This window comes from Vombatus ursinus, unplaced genomic scaffold (assembly GCF_900497805.2).
Source record: "Vombatus ursinus unplaced genomic scaffold, bare-nosed wombat genome assembly UNPS02014818.1, whole genome shotgun sequence".
Classification (NCBI taxonomy): domain Eukaryota; kingdom Metazoa; phylum Chordata; class Mammalia; order Diprotodontia; family Vombatidae; genus Vombatus; species Vombatus ursinus.
In genome coordinates, this window is record NW_020954596.1 from 56,757,810 (window position 1) to 56,778,979 (window position 21,170).

At 37.9% G+C, this 21,170-nt stretch overlaps 1 protein-coding gene across 8 annotated transcripts in view; it reads right to left on the reverse strand.

Annotated features, from left to right (window-relative positions):
• Positions 1–3,475: 3,475 nt before the first annotated feature.
• Positions 3,476–21,170, reverse strand: part of TEC (tec protein tyrosine kinase) — a 116,531-nt gene continuing 98,836 nt past the window's right edge. For 7 of the 8 annotated variants that reach the window (XM_027836514.1, XM_027836509.1, XM_027836512.1 and 4 more), the window contains 8 exons: positions 20,327–20,460; positions 16,549–16,623; positions 15,317–15,488; positions 15,008–15,224; positions 7,558–7,622; positions 5,855–5,973; positions 5,611–5,768; positions 3,476–4,544 (listed from right to left, as the gene is read on the reverse strand). In XM_027836514.1, coding sequence (XP_027692315.1) covers positions 4,461–4,544; positions 5,611–5,768; positions 5,855–5,973; positions 7,558–7,622; positions 15,008–15,224; positions 15,317–15,488; positions 16,549–16,623; positions 20,327–20,460 — 1,024 coding nt within the window. In that variant the 3' untranslated portion in view covers positions 3,476–4,460. The remainder of the gene's footprint in view (positions 4,545–5,610; positions 5,769–5,854; positions 5,974–7,557; positions 7,623–15,007; positions 15,225–15,316; positions 15,489–16,548; positions 16,624–20,326; positions 20,461–21,170) is intronic. The other variant, XM_027836513.1, reaches the window with a different exon arrangement.

Sequence of the window (21,170 nt, forward strand, 5' to 3'; positions counted from 1 at the left end):
AAAATAACACATAAGGAATAAGGGAGGAAGAAAAGAGAGAAGTAGAGGGAAATATGAGAGAGATTTACAAAAAATGTCACAAACAGTAGTTAGGGACAGCTGAGTTTCTGGGGAAAGGAAGACCTGAGAAGCAAAAATGCTTTTAGATTTAAAAAAAAAAAAAGAACAAAACAATAAAGAGCCATTATGCATATAAATCCAGAGGCCTCAGCGGGAATCTGTGTATGGGTGCCAGCATCTGACAGCATGACCCTTTTAAGCAGCATGTCCACACATAAATATCAGACAAAAAGGGACATGTGGTCAGAGCACACAGCAGGCAAGGCAGACCGTCAAAGCGTTATACTTTTTTCTCAGTTTGATTTGATCCCACTTTTGCTGCTCACCGCTGGTGTGACATTGAGCAGGGGTTGGACTAGATCCAAGGTTCTTAACCTTGGAGACTGTATTTCAATACAGTTGATTTCCTTTGTAATCCCATGTATCTTATTTTATCCATTTAAAAACATGGTTTGAGGGGTCCCTGGGCTTCACAAAGGCTGAAAAAAGGGGTCCATGGCATAACGGAGGTTAAGAACTCTGCACTAGATCACCGAGGTCACTTTCGGTTCTAAATTGCTCTAGTCTCGTGATTCTGTCTTCCTGATTCCTCTGCTTTGTTATGATGTTTCATGTTAAGATTCTGACTGTAGAGTAACATGCTACTGCATGTGATTTTGGTGGGGAGATAAGAACACAGCTAGAGAACATCCTGATACAGACTTTCCACTTGCTTTGAGTGCCAAATGAATGCTGCCGATCACTAGTACATAGCAGTCATCTGTAAAATGATGGGGTTGGACGAGGTAGCCCAAAAGATCCCAAAAGAGATTACACCTTCACCCCAGATGATAATTCTCACTCATGTTATTTTCTTTCTTTTTTTTTTAAGGCAATTGGGGTTAAGTGACTTGCCCAGAGTCACACAGCTAGTGAGTGTTATGTGTCTGAGGCCAGATTTGAACTCAGGGTCTCCTGAATCCAGGGCCGGTGCTCTATCTATTGCGCCACCTAGCTGCCCCTGTTATTTTCTTTTTGACCTTCATCTTTATACTTTGCTTCTCTTCTCTTTCTCCAAATTCATAACTATCACTTTCTGACTCTTGTAGAGCTTTTATCCTTGCCTACTTAATATCAACTGGATGATATGATATTCTGGGTTTCAAAGGGTGGTCATTTAGAGCCACAAATCAGTCATGCGCTAGGAGTATCCGACAGATCAGAGTATCCTTCAAAATGTTTAGTCCAGGAGTAGTTAATGGCTTAAGAGTTAGATGAGTCTCTAGAGATCTTTTAATTGAACTCTCCAAATCCCTCTATCTACTTCATAGATAACTGAGGAGGGTTAAATTACTTCCCCAAGGTCACACAGATAATAAACAGCAGAACAGGAGTTACAACTCAGACCTTTCAAAACAATTCAACATTTACTAAACACCTAACTGTAGGGGCTAATCCACAGAAAAATATGACAGTTCATGTCCTCAAGGGGCTTACAACTTACTAGGCAAGTATGACATGCACAGGGAAAAAAAGTATGATACAAAGTAGAGAGTGAGATCTTGACAAAGTGTTGCAGCTAGGGTTGAGGGTGGGGGGGACTGGTCAGGGAAAGCTCAAGAGAGTAAGTGATACCTGAACTAAGTATTGAAGGAAACTAAGGACTACAAAAGGCAAAAATGAGGATGGACATGGCATGTCAAATTCAGGGAACGAGTAGTCCAATTTGGCTAGACCTGGATTATATAAGGATTAATATAAAATAAGGCAAAAAGGTAGTGTGTTAGAGCCATTGTGATATAGCCTCCTTGGCTATATTACTGACTGCTCTGACCATCCTCTTGCACTCAGTCCTAGATATCTCTTTGGGCCTTGGGCCTTCCACTGATAGCATGTAAGCTGTTTGAGAGAAGGGATGATTTCATTTTTTTTTTTCCTTTTATCTCCAGCACTTAGCACAAGACTTGTCCCAAAGCAGGCACTTTATAAGCCTGCTGATTGAGTTAAAACACACCTTGATTATTATTATTATTTTATCCACAACTGGTCTGTCTACTCTTTTGGGAAAACCAGCATTAGGTCCCTAAGCTGCTGTTATGGACTGGGAGAGTTACTGATGAGTCACGTGGAGATAACCAGCAGGCAGCTAGTGATACAGGACTGGGGAAAAAAACAGCAAGGAAGGAAACAAGCATTACACATTTACTATATGCCAAGTGCTGAGGATACAAACACAAGCAAAAGACATTCCCTGCCCTCAAGGGGCTTATATTATTTTTTCATTATTTATTTATAGGCAATTGGGATTAAGTGACTTGTGCCAAGTGTCAAGTGTTTGGTCCGAGGCCAGATTTGACCTCAGGTCCTCCTGACTTGAGTCAGTGCTCTATCCACTTTGCACCTAGCTGCCCCAAGGGGCTTATATTCTAATAGGAGAAGACAAACATTTTATTAGGGGAAGACTGAAGCTCAGGAGAGACACTGGGGTAGGGAGAGTGTTAGATAGACGTGTGTAGGGGCAGCTAGGTGGCGCAGTGGATAGAGCTCTGGCCTTGGAGTCAGAAGGACCCGAGTTCAACTGTGATCTCAGACACTTGACACTTTCTAGCTGTGTGACCCTGGGCAAGTCACTTAACCCCAATTGCCTTAACCAAAAAGCGAAAAAACAAAAACAAAAAAAAAGACGTGTGTGTGTGTGTGTGTGTGTGTGTGAGAGAGAGAGAGAGAGAGAATGTCAACTGTCTGGAATTGGTAATTGAACTCAAGGGAGCACATGAGATAAGCAAGGAAGAGAATGTAGAGAGAAGAGAACAGGGTTCAGGACAAAAACCAAAGTTAAAACTGTGCTTCGGGAGTAAGACGTGGATGAGAAACAGACAAAAGAGAATGAGAAGGCACAGGCAGATAGGTAGGAAAAAACCATAGGACAGAACCATGCCATAGAAATCAAGGAAAACAGTATCCTGGAGGAGGGGAGAGGTGGACTAGTTCACAGAGAGTTAACAAGGCTGGGAAACATTAAGATGAGAAAAGGCTATCAGTTTTAACAATAAAGAGATCATTGGCAGTCTTGGCCTCAGTTGGGAAGTGGATTGCAAGGGATTTAAGAGTGTGGAATGAAGAAGCAGAAATAGCAAATGTAGAAGACTGTAAGAATTTAGCAGTGAAAGGGAGAAAAGATATAGGATGAAAACAGGAGGGATGGCAGAGACAAAGGAAAGGCCCTTCAGGGCAGGGATCATCAAGTCTTCTATCTCTTTGTATCTCTCACAATGCTTAGCCAGAATGGAAACCCACAATGATGTTAATAATGCTACTTTCACTTGTGCTTCCAGGGGAAAAGGGAGAAATGGTGCATCTTGGAGACAGGGAAAAGAAGTGAAAGCACTGAATTAAAAAGAAATTAATTTGGTTTTAAATCACAAGAGAACTCACATTTCTTATAAATATATAACTTTATGTATATGTATATATTTACAATACATACAGCATGTGAATCATTTGGATTGTGATAACACATAATACTTCAGCGGACCTATGATCTTACTGATTTGGATAGCCCCTTCCACAGTGCAGACTGCAACCCATTCGTGCCTTTTATCCTGTCCCTCTCTAGTCCACATCCTCCCACTGAATTTTCTCATAGGGTCTCACCCAACACTTTATAGCCTTCTTCGAGACCTCTTGGCACTGAAAAGAGACCAACGGAGTGTAAAGATTACCCATTCCTCACTCTTGCTATATGACTGGTCCACCGCCTTTTCCAATCTCATATCTCTTTGAAAACATTCTATACAACTCTTCAGTCACACTATGTTGCTGTCTACATGCCTATTATGTGTCCCTCCATTGCATTCAGATTACACACAATATTAATTCTTTGAAGAATGGGTTAATCCATTACTTGCAGCCACACAACATTACCTAAGTATTGAAGAATGCTTAATAATATTGAAAATTACCCCAACGATGGTGACTTATAGGAATTGGGCCCTTTCCTCTTTCCATGCCTATTTTCAGGATAAGGCCCTGGGCTCCAGGTCTGAGAAAGTCATGAGGAGAGAAGCTGCTAGGGCATTCCTCTAGCTCATGGCACCATTTCTATTCCTGTCTGATCCTGAACCTCCATTGTTACCATTGGCACCACTGGCTTCCTCCAACTGACACAGCAACGCTTCACCCCAGAAGAGTGAGTCTTTGACTTTTTGTAGTTTGTAGTTCCTATCTGCGAAGCTGTTATCATAACTAGAGAATAAGCCATGCTTTTGGTGCTGTGGAGACTCCTGAAGTAAAGGACTAGAGTGTTTCTGGAATAAACCAGATAAGCTGTTTATCCATGTGCAAAATAAATTAAAAGTTCTGCACAAGGCACTATTGTTCCTTGTGCTCTGGCTTTAGGGATCTGCCAGTTATAGCACCATTTATCTTCCAAAAGTTTCTTCACATTCTGCTAGTTCATCTATTGTGTGCAGCAATTCTTCAAATGAAGGTCTTCCTTCTGGTTTCTGTGTCAAAAAAAAAAATAATATTTTGATACTTAAATACATCCTAAGGCTAATTTATCTTTGCTTGATTTGTATAATGTAACATGCTAACAGTGCATCTCTGAATACCTACAACACGCTCAATCTTTTAACTGTCTTTTAAGTAACTCCCTGCCTCCATCTCTTTTCCTCCTTTAATCCATTCTTCATACCACCGTCAGGCCAATAATCCCAAAACACCACTTTCATCATTTCATTCAAATGACTCCCTCCTGCCACCCAGGTCAAGTTTCCCTCCTCCATTCCATCCTGCATAGCACAGCTATCAGCTAGGCAATTTCCAAATATTTACTGGCAGATGCTCTGCAACACCAAGAAGTAATCAGTATATTTGGGGGGCTAGAGAGATACCGCAGCTAACTACCTACCATGTTGCCCAACTGGTTTGGGACCATACCTGGGACCAAGTGATTCCCAGGAGGGTATGGAAGATCAACCCCAACTCCCTATTTCTTGGACAAAGTCCTATTCTGTATAAATTGGCATCCCTGGAGGAGTGAGAATACTCCTACGGGCATGAATTACTCCCAGAGTACCCTGCTGGTTAAAAGTGTGGCCCAGCTCCCTGTAGTGAGCATATCTAAGTAGAGAGTGAGGCAGTAGCCCTGCGTCAGAGCTGAGTTAATTGTTTACCTCTTCCAGAGGCAGCATAGCAATGTGGATAGAGTGACTGGGCTTAGAGTCCAGATCTGAGTTCATATTCCACTTTTGATACTTAATAGCTATATGACCCTGAACAAGTCCCTAAGATTTATCTACTAGTAAGTCACAGATAGTTGGTGGAAAAGGGTTATGGGACTAAGAATTGCTCATTCTAAGTCATGGCCAAACTAAGCTTCCTCACTGGTGCTGATAGTTGATGATAAATACTTGAAATTCACTTGGACCAGCTACGAGAAATTACTAAATATATACCAGCAGAATAGCCTATGAAACGATGAGTCCCTACCACCCACAAAACCTCAACCACAACTGAATCTTTCTAGAGAATTAAAATAGATATATATATATAGGGGGAAAAACATACCTCATGCCAACAACTCAGCATCACTTCATAAACATATCTGGAAGCCAACTTCGGCCGGTAAAGCCTGTGACCACGGCTAACCATCGTTACCACCTCAAAGTTGGCATTTTTCTCAAAAGGCATTCGACCCTCGGTGAATATTTCCCACATTAACACACCTGAAAATTGACACAAATCACCAAGTTACCTTTGGCCATTCATTTTCACAAAATGGTCTTGAAGAAACTTTGACAAAGGTGCTTACCAAATGACCACACATCTGACTTGCTGCTAAATCGACAGTAATTAAAAACTTCTGGTGGACACCACTTCACTGGAAACTTAGCACCTGAAGAACTGGTGTACTGGTCATCCAGGACATACCTAAAGTGAACATGTCAAGAACTTACACTACACATTCAGTTCTGAGCAATGACAGCATGTGATCTCATGATGTGATTGGAGGCACTAATTGAATACATAGCATTATGGCAATATGTATGTGTTTTATAGAAGGTATCTAACACACAGAAAATGAACGCCAGAATAAAAGTCAGAAGGCCTTGTGTCTAAAGACTCTTAAGTTTGGTTCTGCTACTAATTGTTGACCTTCGGCAGGTAAATTATATCGAGATCCTCTGGGCCTCAGTTTCCTCATTTGTAAAATGAGGGAATTATAATAGATGATCTCTCAAGTTCTTTCAGTTCTAAGATTAAATGATTCTAATGCTCGGATAAGATAAACACATGCCTCCAGAAGATGCACTCACGACTTAGCCTCTTAAGCAGATTTCTGTGAAAATAACATTATGACGAGGTCTCAGGAGAGAAAGGGGCTGCAAAGCATTCAGTGAGATACACTACCACCTAGTGGTTCAGGGTGGTCAGCAGCACAAGGTAGATTCATAATTAAAGGACATTTATAACTGAGTACAATAATTAACCTCCTGTGGTATTTGGGAAGACATCTGATCTGTGAAGACATTTCTTATGATTATTGATTCTATCAAATAACTAGCAGAATTTCTTCCCTGATGCACTCTCCATCACACTGAGCATAGCAGTTGTTCCAAATCTTCATTTCTCAACCTGCTTCTCTCTCAGAGGAGGACCTCACCTCACATGTGAATGAGAAAACAGAAATCCTCTGTTAGGAGCTCCCTCTTCTCCTCTACTTCATACCCTCCACCCAAAATCTTCTATATCATCCCCTCGTTTTTCCTTCTGTGCTCCAGCCATTGATGAAGAGGTGGCCCTTCACCCTAGCCAAGACCAACTTCTCTACAAGAATCTTTGATCCCATCCTCAACACCTCTCCTCTAAGAGGTTACCGGTTTATCCACTCCTCTCCCCATCTTGCTCATCTCCAATCTTTCCTATTTACTGGCTCTTTGCCTACAGACATATCCACTTTCCTCCTATCCTTTAAAAGTTTTCATTTGACCTTTCCTTCTGCTCAAGCTATAGGACTGACTCTCTCTCTCTATCTCTCTCTCTACACACACACACACACACACACACACACATATATATATGTAAATATAGATATATAAATAAAGATATGTAGATATAGATATACACATATATAGATATGTGACCTTATCTGATCCTGATAACAATGCTATAAAAAGGTGGAAGTTATTATTTCTGTCTTACAAATGAGAAAATTGAGGCTAAATAGCTTTCCCAAAGACCCACAGTTAATAATGCAGCAGAAAAAAGGACAGAAACAGAGGTCTTCTGATTCCAAGTGAAATGAATAATCATCATCATCATAATAGCATTTATATAGTGCTTAAGTTTTGCAAAATTCTTTACAGTTTATAACTCATTTGACCCATATTCCAGTGTTCTTTCTATCAAATACCACTGTTAGGAGCATTGTGTATTTCCTAGTAAAAAGATGCTCCCATACCAAATTTTATTTAGAGTAAATGTAGAGAAAACATCATTCAAACTCACTCCTACCTTGCCATTCCAAAGTCAGACACTTTCACAACTCCTGACTCATTCACTAAACAATTCCTGGCAGCCTGCGAAACAAAAGCATGATGCTCTATTAGTTAAAAAGAAATCTGAAATAAAACCTTCCATGAAAATTCATCATAATTTCAGCTCTACTCGGTATAGCCCAAAGTTTGCCAAACGGGAAAAAGCATGATAGATGTTTGGCATAATGACTGGTCACAGAACTATATCCGATGAGGAACATTAACCTGGTAAATCATATATGCAGAACTTGACTTTCTAACTTTATCACCTTCCTCAGGTTTCAATATCCAGCCTAGTGCTGGGTCAGCAGTCAGCCCAGTCGCTTTCCTTCCAACATTATTTTCCTTATATTGTCAGATCCTTCTACTGTGATTGCACCTTGAAATTAAGGTCATTAAGCCTGATTCCCACCAGGACTAGGTCTACAAAACTCCATGGATTGATTCTTGGAAGTATAATAACCGAGTTCCAGACAGGTGGTTCATTCCTTTGCTCACTGCGCCTCATTGTGACTAAGCACAACATGGTTGAAACAGCCACCCCAGCTCCAAGGCTGTCAAATTGAGAGCACTATGTAAAACCAATCTGCATTTAATCATCATCATGTTTTCAATGGAAGTTTAAATGAGAAATCAATGCTGGTTCTTCTAATTTATATTTATCTGCCCACTCCATGGGCATGATAAGATCTAAGGAAGTAGTCATCAAAAGATAGGCTGGAGAAGAAGCATGTGTGGGGTAGAGCACTGGACTTGGGAATCACACATGGATTTGAATCCCACCTCAGGTGCTGAATAGCCTTGTCACCTTGTGCCAGTTACTTTGCTTTTCTGGGCCACAATTTACTGATCTGTAAAACTGGGGAGGGAGTGGACTTAACAAGGTCGCTTCTAGCTCTAAATCTATGACCTTATGAATTTCACTGGATGTGCTATGAATTTTAGATGTTACATGACTGCAGATAAAAGAAGCAATTTTAACATGTTTTCCTTAACAAGCATACATAGTATGGTAAGTAGAATATTTCCTGAATAAACAAAACTTGCTTATTACATGTATGCACTAACATCAAAACACTTGTATAGAACCTAACAAACATGACTCTCTTAAGGAAAAGAAATTGTGTACCTTAAAGTCTCCATCTACTCTCATAGTGTTACCAACTTAAATACTCATTGTGTAGATTCCTTACAACAAAGAACACTTTGCCATAAACAAAAACAGTTTGAAAAACATCGAATAAAGGAAATAGCTTGGTTAAAAGGTACAGAGAGAATATCGATTAATACCACTAACCAGTCAATGTTAAAACTGGGACAGAATAGGTCAATCTAACCTCCCAAGTTTTCAGACGAGCAAACTAAGTCTCAAGATAGGTCAACGATCTGCCTAAAGTCACTGAGCAGCTAGTCAGCAGCAGATCAGGAACTTGAATGCATGCCTCCGGTTTCCATGTCTGATGTTCTTTCCCATGCAACAATTCATTTCCATGAAGCTTTTTCTTTGTATTTTCTTATTTCAAAACATTGTTCTTTTCCTCTGGACTGACAATAGCAACTTGAACCTCAACTGAAAAGAAGTTCTTCTTAGTTAATAGAACTGAAGGCAGGTGCAGAGGGAGTGGCTTGTTAGGATTAGGTGCCCATTATTGACAGGGGGCTTAGTCTAAGACACAGGATGCTATAGGATGACTAAGCTGTAAGGCCCAGTTGTTCTGGGCCTTTTTTTAGCTTTTTGCGTCAGTCAGGTGAAGTTCATATCCATCCTTCTTGCCCTTTGACATACAAACAACTTTAGGACCAGGAAGTGTCTGGTGCTCTCAGTCCCAAATTTCTCACAGAAGGGTTCATCATCCACGTTTCTCACTGTATTTGTCTCTCCCCATATAACAAAAGATGAAGATTTTTAAAAATTTCTGAAAAACTAAACTACATACCAAAAAACTTATGTTATATGTAGTGACCCACATCCATGGTCTTCTACTTCTGCAAAGATGTGGGGGAAGGTGTCGTATTATAACTCTTCTTTGGGATCATGTTTGGTCATTATAAATTGAAGCGCTGAGCTTTTTTTTAAATTTCTCATTTCATTTCTTTCTTTATATCTTTTATTTTTAATTCATGGAATAAAACAAGCATTTCTATAACACAGGACAATAAAAAAGATGATCGTATATGAAATTGCAAATCTACTATTCACAACTTGCTATTCCTTTCAGATACACAACAAAATTATCAAGTAAGTTTCTTTTTTGTTTATTTGTTTTGATTAATTTATTGTTCTTTCCACTGACATTGAATACTATTGCAGTCATTGTGTATGCTTTCCTGGTTTTGCCTACTTCACTTTGGATCAGGTTCATACAAGTCTTCCTATGTTTGGCTTGTTCATTATTTCATACTTCTCAACAGTATTCCATCATAAACATATATCACAGTTTGTTTAGCCATTCCCCAAATAATGGGTATCTATTCTTTCTAGTTCTTTGCTACCCCAAAAAGTGCTGCTATAAGTATTTTGGCCTACATTTCAAGAGCCCTTGAAATTTGAACTTTTTTTCTTTTTTTATTAATTTATTTTGATTTATCAACAATTACTTCCATATGCTTTTGAGTTTAAAATTTTTCTCCCTCTTCCTCCCCACCACCTTCCCCAAGATGGCGCACAATCTGATATAGGCTATACATATACATTCCTATTAAACATATTTTCACATTAGTGATGTTGTAAGTAAGAATTAGAACCAAAAGGAGGAACCACCACAAAGAGGAAACAAAACTCAACAGAAGAGAAAAAAGATAGCAAATAGTATGCTTCGATCTGCATTCAAATTCCATACTTCTTTCTTTCGATGTGGATAGCATTTTCCATCACGAGGCCTTTGGAGATGTCTTAGATCCTTGTATTGGTGGGAAGGGTTAAGTTTATCAATATTAGTCATTGCACAACGTGGTTGTTATTGTGTACAGCGTTCTCTTGGTTTTGCTCACTTCACTCAGCATCAGACCATACAAGTCTTTCCAGGATTTTCTGAAGTCAAGCTGTTCATCATTTCTTACAGCACAATAGTATTCCATCACATTCATATACCGCGACTTGCTCAGCCATTCCCCAATTGATGGGCATCCTCTCAATTTCCAATTCTTGGCCACCACAAAAACAGGGGCTATGAATATTTTTGTATATGTGGGTCCTTTTCCCATTTGTATGATCTCTTTGGGATATAGCCCTAGAAGTGCTATTGCTGGGTCAAAGGGTATGAACATTTTTATAGCCCTTTGGGCATAGTAAAACATATTTTTACAAAATCCAAATGGGGTGGTTTTATATTTATGAATTTGTTTTCAGACCAAAATCACTCTGAAAAGTTTAGCCTGAAAAACAGTAAAGATGAAGATTTAAATTGTGGTCAGAAACAGTTCTTTGATTTCATCTCCCCTTCTTCACCTTTAAACTTCGCCTCTTCATCTATATACTATGCTCCCTTACCCCCCAAACTCTTCCCCAAACAGACTACTCTGGGTGGTTGGGAAGAGAGAAAGCAATATAGTTACACTGAGTAGGATAGGAACTCTATAACACAGAAACATTACGTTTTAACCTTGAGTCTACATTCATAGAAAAATCAGAATATTTTCAGGAAAGCTTTGTCACTTCCAATTTGTTCCTAAGATTTGTCAAAGATTCAAAATCTAATTTCAGGGCTAGTTACATTCAATATGTTAGCATATGGCACTGCTATTGCACAGTGTTTACTTCTGATTAAGTGATTGAATGAAATAAAGGAATTGCCCTTCCCCAATAAGGTTTATGGCCACAGCTGCAGCATCACATGGTGCATTTTCCATTTATTCCAAGATCACACAAAGAGAAACATGGAACACAAATGTTTAATGTACCAAAATGAAATATTCCTGAAAGCAGAAATATAACTGTGCTTCCTAGTTGCCTCAAAGAGAAAATACTTGGCCTAATTCCCAGAATCTCAGAAGTGGAAACTCAGAGGCTATGAAGTCCAACCAGTATCTGAACAAGAATCCTCTCTGCAATATACCTGACTGTGTAAATGCCAAGGGATCAAGGACCTTCATCAAGGACCTTCCACCTTGAGTGAGAGAGAGCTCACTATGTTGCAAGGCAGCCCATTCTACTTTTAAGTAGCTCTAATTTTGGTACATTTTAAAAAAAATTTATTTGTTTGTTTTTAGTTTTCAACATTCACTTCCATAAGAGTTTGAGCTCTAAATTTTCTCCCCCTCCCTCTACTCCCTGCTCCCCAAGATGGTGTGCAATCTGATATAGGCTAAACATATACATTCCTATTAAACATATTTTCACATTAGTGATGTTGTAAGTAAGAATTAGAACCAATAGGAGGAACCACCAGAAAGAGGAAACACAATAAAACAAAAGAAAAAAAATAGCAAATATTATGCTTCGATCTGCATTCAAACTCCATAGTTCTTTATTCCTTGTGGATAACATTTTCCATCATGAGACTTTTGGATCCTTGCATTGCTGAGAAGAATAAGTTTATCAAAGATCGTCATCACACAATGTTGCTGTTACTGTGTATAATGTTCTCCTAGTTCTTCTCACTTCACTCAGCATCAGTTCATGCAAGTCTTTCCAGGTTTTTCTGAAGTCCACCTGCTCATCATTTCTTATGGAACAATAGTATTCCATCATATCCACATACCACAACTTGTTCAACCATTCCCCAATTCATAGATATTCCCTCAATTTCCAATTCTTGGCTACCACAAAAAAAAGCTGCTAGAAATATTTTTGTAGATGTGGGTCCTTTTACCTTTTTTATGATCTCTTTGGGATACAGACCAAGAAGTGGTATTGCTGGGTCAAAGGGTATGCAAATTTTTATAGCCCTTTGGGTATAGTTCCAAATTGCTCTCCAGAATGGTTGGATCAGTTCACAATTCCACCAACAATGCATTGGTATTCCAATTTCCTACATCTTCTCTGACATTTATCATTTTCCTGTTTTGTCATGTTACCCACACTGATAGGTGTGATGGGGTACCTCAGAATTGTTTTAATTTGCATTTATGTAATCAATAGTGATATAGAGCATTTTTTTCAACATGACTATAGATAGCTTTAATTTCTTCATCTGAAAACTGCCCGTTCATATACTTTGACCATTTACCAACTGGGAAATGTTGGTCATTTCTTATCATAGCAAACCTAGTACTTCTTTTACAACTTCCACCTGTTTTTCCCAGTTCTAACCTGTAGGTCCAAGCAAAACATGTCTAGACTCTCTTCAACATGACCACCTTTCAAATATCTATAGATAAATATCACTGTCTCAAGTTTTCTCTTCTTGAGAAATGCCATATGGTCCCTAAGGATAGGGACTCAGTCATCTTTTTATTTTCTTTTTGAATTTTTACTGATATCTTTTGTTCTTATATCACATTCATTACTGAGTATATGCCTGCCCGATCTGCCCCACTCATCAAGCCATTCCTAGGAACAAAAAAATCATAAAGAAAAAAAGAAACAATTCAAGAAACTAATCAACTCATGAACTGAGACTAAACCTTATCATAATTTAGCTTTGTCAACTTTAGTGCCTACCAGAGTGCCCTGCATAGTAGGTATTCAATAAATGTTTGACAAATGGAATGTTTTTTCTTCTTATCTCTATAAATGGTACCAGGAAGGAACAGTTCTTCCTGTCACTAAATTACTCCCTGTCTAGACAGCTTTGGTTTGCAAGCATATACTTATTTTTCATTAATGTACGAACTTCAAAAAGAGGAAGAACATTAGTTCAAAGGATTAAACATGATAACCAGATGTGCTTCATTTAACCTGATTGTGGATGCAGAGGAAATTGACATCCATCTCCAAAGGGGATCAAATATTAGCAAGACAATTGCAGCTCTGGAATAAGCAGAAAGTTCTAGTTCAAAGATCACAGTATCTCCTTATCCCTGAGAGTCAGGAACAAGACTACCTGAGGCTCTTAAAGAGAAATAAAGGAATAAGAGTAAGAATGTAGAGTAATAGGTAAGGAAGAAGGTGAAAGGAAATGAGGAGAGGAAGAGAGAAGGAAAGAGAGAGTGACAGAGATAGGGCATGGATTCTTAGCCTGGGGTTCAATGACCCCCAATGGGTCCATGGATGGGGTTCAGGGAGCCTGTGAACTTGGATGGAGGAAAAAAATTACATGTTTATGTCAATATAGTTGATTTCCTTTGTAATGCTCAGTATGTTTTATGCATTTAAAAGCATTAATCTGAGAAAGAGTTCATAAGAGTCATCAAATTACCATGACCTCAAAAAAGTCTGAGATCTCCCCAGAGACATGTGGGCAGGAAGGGAGAAGAGTGAGCATGAGACAGTGAGAATGAAATCAAGAAGTAGGGTGGTAGTGTGTGTCTCAACAACTGCCTCAGAGCCACTGAATGGCACCTGTGCCACAGGCTATCCACAAATTCCTAAAAATAAGAGTAAAACCTCATCTGAGATTTTTTTTTAGGAGAAAAAGAGCTTTCTATGTGTTTCACAAGACTCAAGAGGTAGAAGGAGACCATATGCAACCTCTTCAGGTCCTTCAGCCCTGAGTCGTAACTCAGAAAAATTTGTTTTCAAAGAACTTGGTAAATAAAACTTAAACACAAAGATGGAAAACAGAAGGAAAGGAGTGATGAAGTCAAGTTAGGCTATTAAGACACCACTGCCTTGAAAGACTTAAGAACTCCGATCCATTCAATGACCAACTATAATTCCAGAAATGAAGCATGCTACTCATAGAGATTTTTGGATATGGCCAGAGTGGGAATTTGTCTTGCTTGGCTAAGCCTATTTGTTATAAGGGCTTTTGATTTTTTTTTTTAACTAGAGGGGAGTGGAAAGAAGAGGGAGAGATGAAAGAAAAGAGGCTTACTCAACCATTTTTTTAAATACACAAAAAATAAAACAGAAGACCAGAAAGAATCACCCAGAAGACAAGCAAGGCATCTTTGAAAGTTACATATTCAATTAATCATGTACTTAAAAAGAAAAGCAAGCTGTACATAATAGAGATTTGGTGTTTCATATACAATCTTCTTATTCTTTTCTACTAAGTATAAAGAACTGCCTGCTTTGTTGGGTGTTTGTTGAATTCAGAATAAAAATAAAATTTTAACATGTTAAAAAAACACACACAAAAAGAAAAAAAACACACACCATTGCCCACAACTATTTCTAACGAATTATTCCCAAGTAAAAAACTCTTGTAGAACTAATAACCTTTCAGTTCCACCACTAATTCTGAATCCTAAGTTGTAAGATGCAAGAGTTTTAAGGATAAGCTTAGCAATGAATGCTGTGAATGCTGGCTAAGGACCAGCCCAGCTAAGTTTGGAGATACTCATCACCAGAAAGTTTGGCTGAGAAGCTGACATAAAATTACCAGATCTCTGTGGATGAAACTGTTCCTCTCCAGGTACTCCATTCCTTCACATACATCCTGACACATGCTTAGCAGAACATCTCTACTGAAATGACCATGCCTTTGTCGAAGGAAGTTCAGAAGACAACCACATTCCATAAACTCCGTAACAATGTAAATAGGTCTTTGCTGAGTGCAAACACCATAAAGCTGGACTAATTTGGGGTGAGTTAGCTTCCTAGAAAGGCAGAAATCAAAAAAAGTTATTGCATGAAAATCCTTCTGCACTAACAGGCACATGTAGTGGAGCCAAAAGAGTCCAAGACTCACATCATCACTTTGGCTTCTTCAATGAAGTCTTCCTCACACATCGCGCCTTCTCGAATAGCTTTGATTGCCACCTTGTACTGGGCCCGCCATTTGCCAAGTCTGACTACCCCAAATAGTCCACTTCCTAATTCCCTCATAAAAGTCAGCTCTGAGGGGTTGATCTCCCATTTCTCTGTATGAAAGAGAAAGAAAGTATTAAAATTTGAGGACCACAGTATGGCATTACTGTGGGCAAAATGGAATCATAGGATCATAGATTTTGAGCTAGAAGAACTTTAGGAATCATGGAGCCCAACCCTACCATTTTACAGATGAAAAAACTGAGACCGAGAGTTCAGGCAGGGTCACACAGCAAGTTAGTGTTTGAGGCAAGATTTGAATTCAAATGTTCCTGATTCCAAGCTGAACACTATGTCTATCGTGCCATCTAGCTGAACTCTGAATGAACACAAATACTTCCTGAACAGGACAGAACTGCAGCTAATTTTGTCAAACAAAATAAAACTATATCCCCACTATGTACAGCTAGGTGGTACAGTGAATAGAGCACCGGGCTTGAAGTTAAGAAGATCTGAGGTCAAATTTGGCCACAGACACTTACTAGCTGTGTGACCCTGAGCAAATCACTTAGCAAATAGCCTCAGTTCCTCATCTGTAAAATGAGGACACAATGGAGAAGGAAATAGCAAACTACTCCAGCACCTTTGCCAAGAAAACCCCATGGACAAAAAATATATGGGGTCATGTAGAGACAACATATAACCAAACAACTGAAAAATAAATGTAAATTTATACTGAATATACACTGAGTTAGGTGCTGGGGACACATGGATGAAAAATAGTCCCTACCCTCAAGGAGCTTCTAATTAAGAGGTTTAATTTAATAAATAGCTTTTCCTTCATATATCTGTGAGCAAACACTATAACAATGAGAACACAGACATTGCATTAATTTGTATAAAGTCTAATCTGATACTAGCATTTAACATTCTCAAAGAAGAAAAAAAATTTCCTTTACTATTAAAATATGAAACAAGCAATAGCAAATTCATGCCTATAAATTGAATTCATATAGGTAAGTGCAATTCATAGTTGCAGGTAAGAAATCTTTTAAAAACTCTTGCTCTGTATGTATTAAAATTTTAAACTTCAGTCTCACTATTTGGAATTTTTTGCACCTTGAGTTTGTTCTGTGATCAGTTGCCCTAAAGAAGTATAAAGAGAACTATTACCATAACTGAACCCTGCAGTTGTCGGTACATTCTTCCCTTTCGCACTTACTGGGTACCGCAGCCTGGTGACAAGCCCTTAACATTAGGAAAAAAAAATATTAAAAAAGAACATTTAATACTAACCCTCTTTATTACTTTACATTATCACTATAAATTCATCTATTCCATTTATTCATTTATGTACTTGCTGAGAGATAATACAGTACAATGCTAGACAAAGTCAAAAAGTTTGGGTTCAAGTCATGACTGACTAGCTAGTCAAGTCACAACTTCTCTGCACTTAACTACCTCATGTTTAAGTGAGGTCAATATTATCTGCATTCTTCCACAAAGTCCTACTTCAAAGCATCCCTAGAAAGTGAAGGTGACCCTGGATTTTCTAAGGCTAGGTTGGCAAAATTCACACTCTGGAAAGACCTACGAAGTTGCAAAGGTTTTGAGAATAAACTTAGTAATGGATACTATGAATGCTGGCTAAAGATCAGCCTAGCTAAGCTTGGAGATACTCATCATCAGAAAGTTGACCATCAGGTAATGAATTATTTTGGCCGTAGCATTCATGAAACCATCTCTTAAAACATAGAGGTGTTGTAATCTATGTTGGTGAAGACAGTACCCACCAAGGATGTTAGAAATCCTTAGAAGTCTTGGGGTAACATCCTACCCATCTCACAGACGTTGGCAAGAGTTAAATGAGATTATGCATAAAAAGGGGTAGCTAGGTGGAGCAGTGGATAGAGTCTGGAAGTCCTGAGTTCAAATCCAACCTCCGACACTTACTAGCTGTGTAACCCTGGGCAAGTCACTTAACCCTGTTTGCCTCAGTTTCCTCATCTGTAAAATGATCTGGAGAAAGAAATGACAAACCACTCCAGTATCTTTGCTGAGAAAACCCCAAAAGGGGTCATGAAGAGTCAAACATGACTGAAACAACTAAATGACAACATAAAAAAGTAGTTTCCATTTTCTCAAGTGCTATATAAATCTGAATGATTTCATTTAATGAACAATATTTAACATTTAATGAATGCTTAATGAATTCTTGGGGCTAAGAAGAATAGATTAAAAAAGCAATTTCATCCCCAAACTCAAGGAGCTTATAATATAATCTCATATTCTTATTCACCCTAAATGATTAAAATCATTTGTTAAACTGGTTGGTTGGTTGGTTTGGGGGGAAAAAGGTCTGAATCCTACAGGCTAGGACCTAATTGCGCAACCCTAATTGCGCTAATCCTTTCTGCTCTAAAAGAGAATGCCACATTTGCTGTTAACAGTGGTGATAACATAACAACCTTTTCAGACAGATTCCTCACTTGAGAAAATGAAGATGAGATCTATTGGTTAAGAATTAGTTATTAGTTAGTATATATTATATGCCCTGACATATTTTTTCATTAAAAGGCACAAGAACTTTGATGTATAATGAATATCTGTTACTCAGAATGGAAGTAATTGAAATAAACATCAGATTTTTTAACCTGTCTCCTCCAACAAAGTGAATAATTTTGTTTGGGATGGATAAAGCCAATGAAACTGATATAAGAATAAAACAGAAAAGAGATGAAAACATACAAAAAAATTACCAAAAAAGAAAAGAGCAGAAATAAAGGACAAAGGGTGAAGGGTTACTTTTTAGATGATTCTATATGTAATTATATGCCTGTCATCTAAGAATCAAAAATAGCAACAAAGTGGCTTCCATTAGGGGTTAGGTAGACTGATATTTCACATCAAAGGCATGTTCAAATATAAAAGATAGCAATCCATATAACTCCTCATATGGAATCCCAATAAGAAAACATGTTACAATTTTAAAATATTAAGGGCAGACAATGTGTTGAACCCAAAGTCCAATTCAACATTCATTAAGTGACCATTGTATACTGAGTATTTTGACAGCCATGGAGGCGATACCAAGTTCAGGTAAGGTATGGCGCCAACCCTCATAGATCTTCACACCTCAACCTTCCATGGAAACACTGGTAAGCCAGGCCTTCAGACACCTTTAGCTTGCACCCTTCAAACTGGGCTACTGTGACAGACCTGGTGTATTCTGGAACTAATCCAGGTTCCAAGAATGTAGACCAGGGGGCCCTAAGCACTTAGCATGTACAAAGAGAAGACCATATAGAGTCCCATCATTCAATTAAATACAATTATCTCTTCCACATCGCAGGGGTTAGGGGTGCAATGCTCCCACAATCTGGAAAATCCATATAAAATGTTTTGGCCCTCCCTTCATACCAGAGAAGTCTGAATTTTTTCTTTTGTGGAATGTTTACAGTACCTTATTTTAAATTTTGGGTTAAGTTTTTGGTTCTAGGTTGTATCATCTGCTGCCCTTCGTGTGTCCTCTGTGGCTTCTGCAAAACTCCCCCAAAATTCCCACTTAATTTTTTATGCTAACCGACGATATATCAAAACCACGATGGGGAAAGTTGTGATGTGGAAAGGATAACTGTAGTAGTAACCTAGACTATGTCAGAATGCCCAACAATTCATTGTATCATATGGACATGTTTGTGAATTTACATAGTATAATTTAGGCATTAAAAATGTTTTTAGGATTCTTATGGATTGAAGATTCCCACATAATTAATGCAATTTTATTTCCTTATAATTTAAATTTATTTAGATAATAAGGTCACATTAAATTATAATAGAATAAGAATTCTCCATCTGTGAGAAAACACTTATTAGACTCTTATTATATGCCAATACTGTTCTAAACACCGGAAAAATAAAGTCCCTGATCTTGAAGAGTTCACAGTCTAATAGAGCAAAATAGCACATAAAGGGGAATTCTAATGCCAGGCAGATGGAAAAGCCCAACAGTCCAAAGGGTGTGGGGACAAGGCAGAAAGAATGCATCCTCTTTAGTATCATTTCTACCAATAAAACCATATCCATTTCTAACACTGAACTACCTGTTGGTGATAAGGCCTTTGGTGAATAGTGGGATAGGATCAAAGTAACTAAATCAGCAGATTTAAATGACCTCTTGACCTTGGAAGAGAGAGGACTGTCATTAATTTTTATTCCTTGTTGGTCCCATTTTCAATGCATCACTTTTCCCTATTTCTTCCTTTCTATCTAAATTAACCTCTTCCATAGCGGGAGTGAAATATTATTTGATTTGAACAAGGTTAATTAATACTAACCTTTGTACCATTCATAAAGAAGGGATTTCCTAAATCAATAAATAGTGCAAACAAAGCTGTCAGCTAAATTTTTTCCATACTTATAGGGACCTAACTCAACCAACAAATATTGACTGATTGCCCCTCAGCTAAGGATTTTAGCATATGAACTGAACATATACAAATGTTCCTGCTAATTGTAATAACCTTTATTCTTTAAAGCAGGCTAAACTAAGAATTATAAAGGAAAATCTGAGTGACACTACTAATTAAATAGTGAATAATATAAGATAGGAGGTTAAATTAAAGAAGGAAGACATTAGAATAATTCACTGTCCTAATAGATCAAATCAGTTTTTGTAAGGGCTCAGTAACATTTCCTAGTTTCAAATGTGTGTGGACACACATACAAACAGATGCACATATATGATATACTATGCAAAATTATGGCTAGTCTATATAAAAATCATTTTCAAAGTTAATTACTTTAAATAAATTAACAATTTAAATAAATTATAATCACACTTTACATTTAATTACAAAACTGTATTTTCTGAAAGATTAACCCTAAAACTTGATCATGTCATTATTTACATTAAATAAAACACATTTTGTAAAAAGTCAGAAAACTTTACCTGCTGCATTGTGCTTATGGTATTCAATAATTTCAGGAATCGAACTAAATGCATGTTTTTCTGCTAGATAGTACTTCTTTGGAGATGTTGTTGTTTCCTTTATATGGTAGTGTCTAAATCCTGATGAACCTTCCCTAAAATAGAATTTTAAAAAAGAATTCATCTTTACCAATACTGACTTACAAACCTTATGACTTATTTTTGAAGCAGTTCATAAAAGAGCTTATATACATCTTAAAGATTTGGCTCTTGGACTTGGACAAGAACTTAGAACAATTACAAATAAAATATTATCTTGCTGTAATTTGTGTATATGCTGAGAGTCCTTCACGAGTCTTTCAGATGTATCCTGAAAGGTCCAAATTGTATTAAGTGCACACAATACCAAGTGTACCTTTCGCGTGACTGCCCGACATCCAGAAACATATGTAAATGGAGAATACAACACTAAGACTTAAGATGGGCTACTTGTGAGCAGGTCATGCCAAATTAACCTCATTTTTTTGTATTTTTTAAAAACAGACTGGTAGATCAAGGGAATGCCCTGGATATTCCATGTCTGGATTTGAATGAGGCATCTGACAAAGTCTCTCACAATATCCTTGTGGAAAATATGGAGAAAAATCAGCTGGATAGTGTTAAGTGAATATGAAACTAGCTGAATATCTAGACCAAAAAAGTAATGATTAAGGGATCAATGTCAATCTGGATAAGGTTCTCCAGTGAAGTACTCAGGGATTCCGTGTTCAACATTTTTAATAATTAATTACATGGATTAAGGTATAGAAGGTATGTTTATCCAATTTGTAGATGACATGGAGTTAGGATATCTAGCTAACCCACT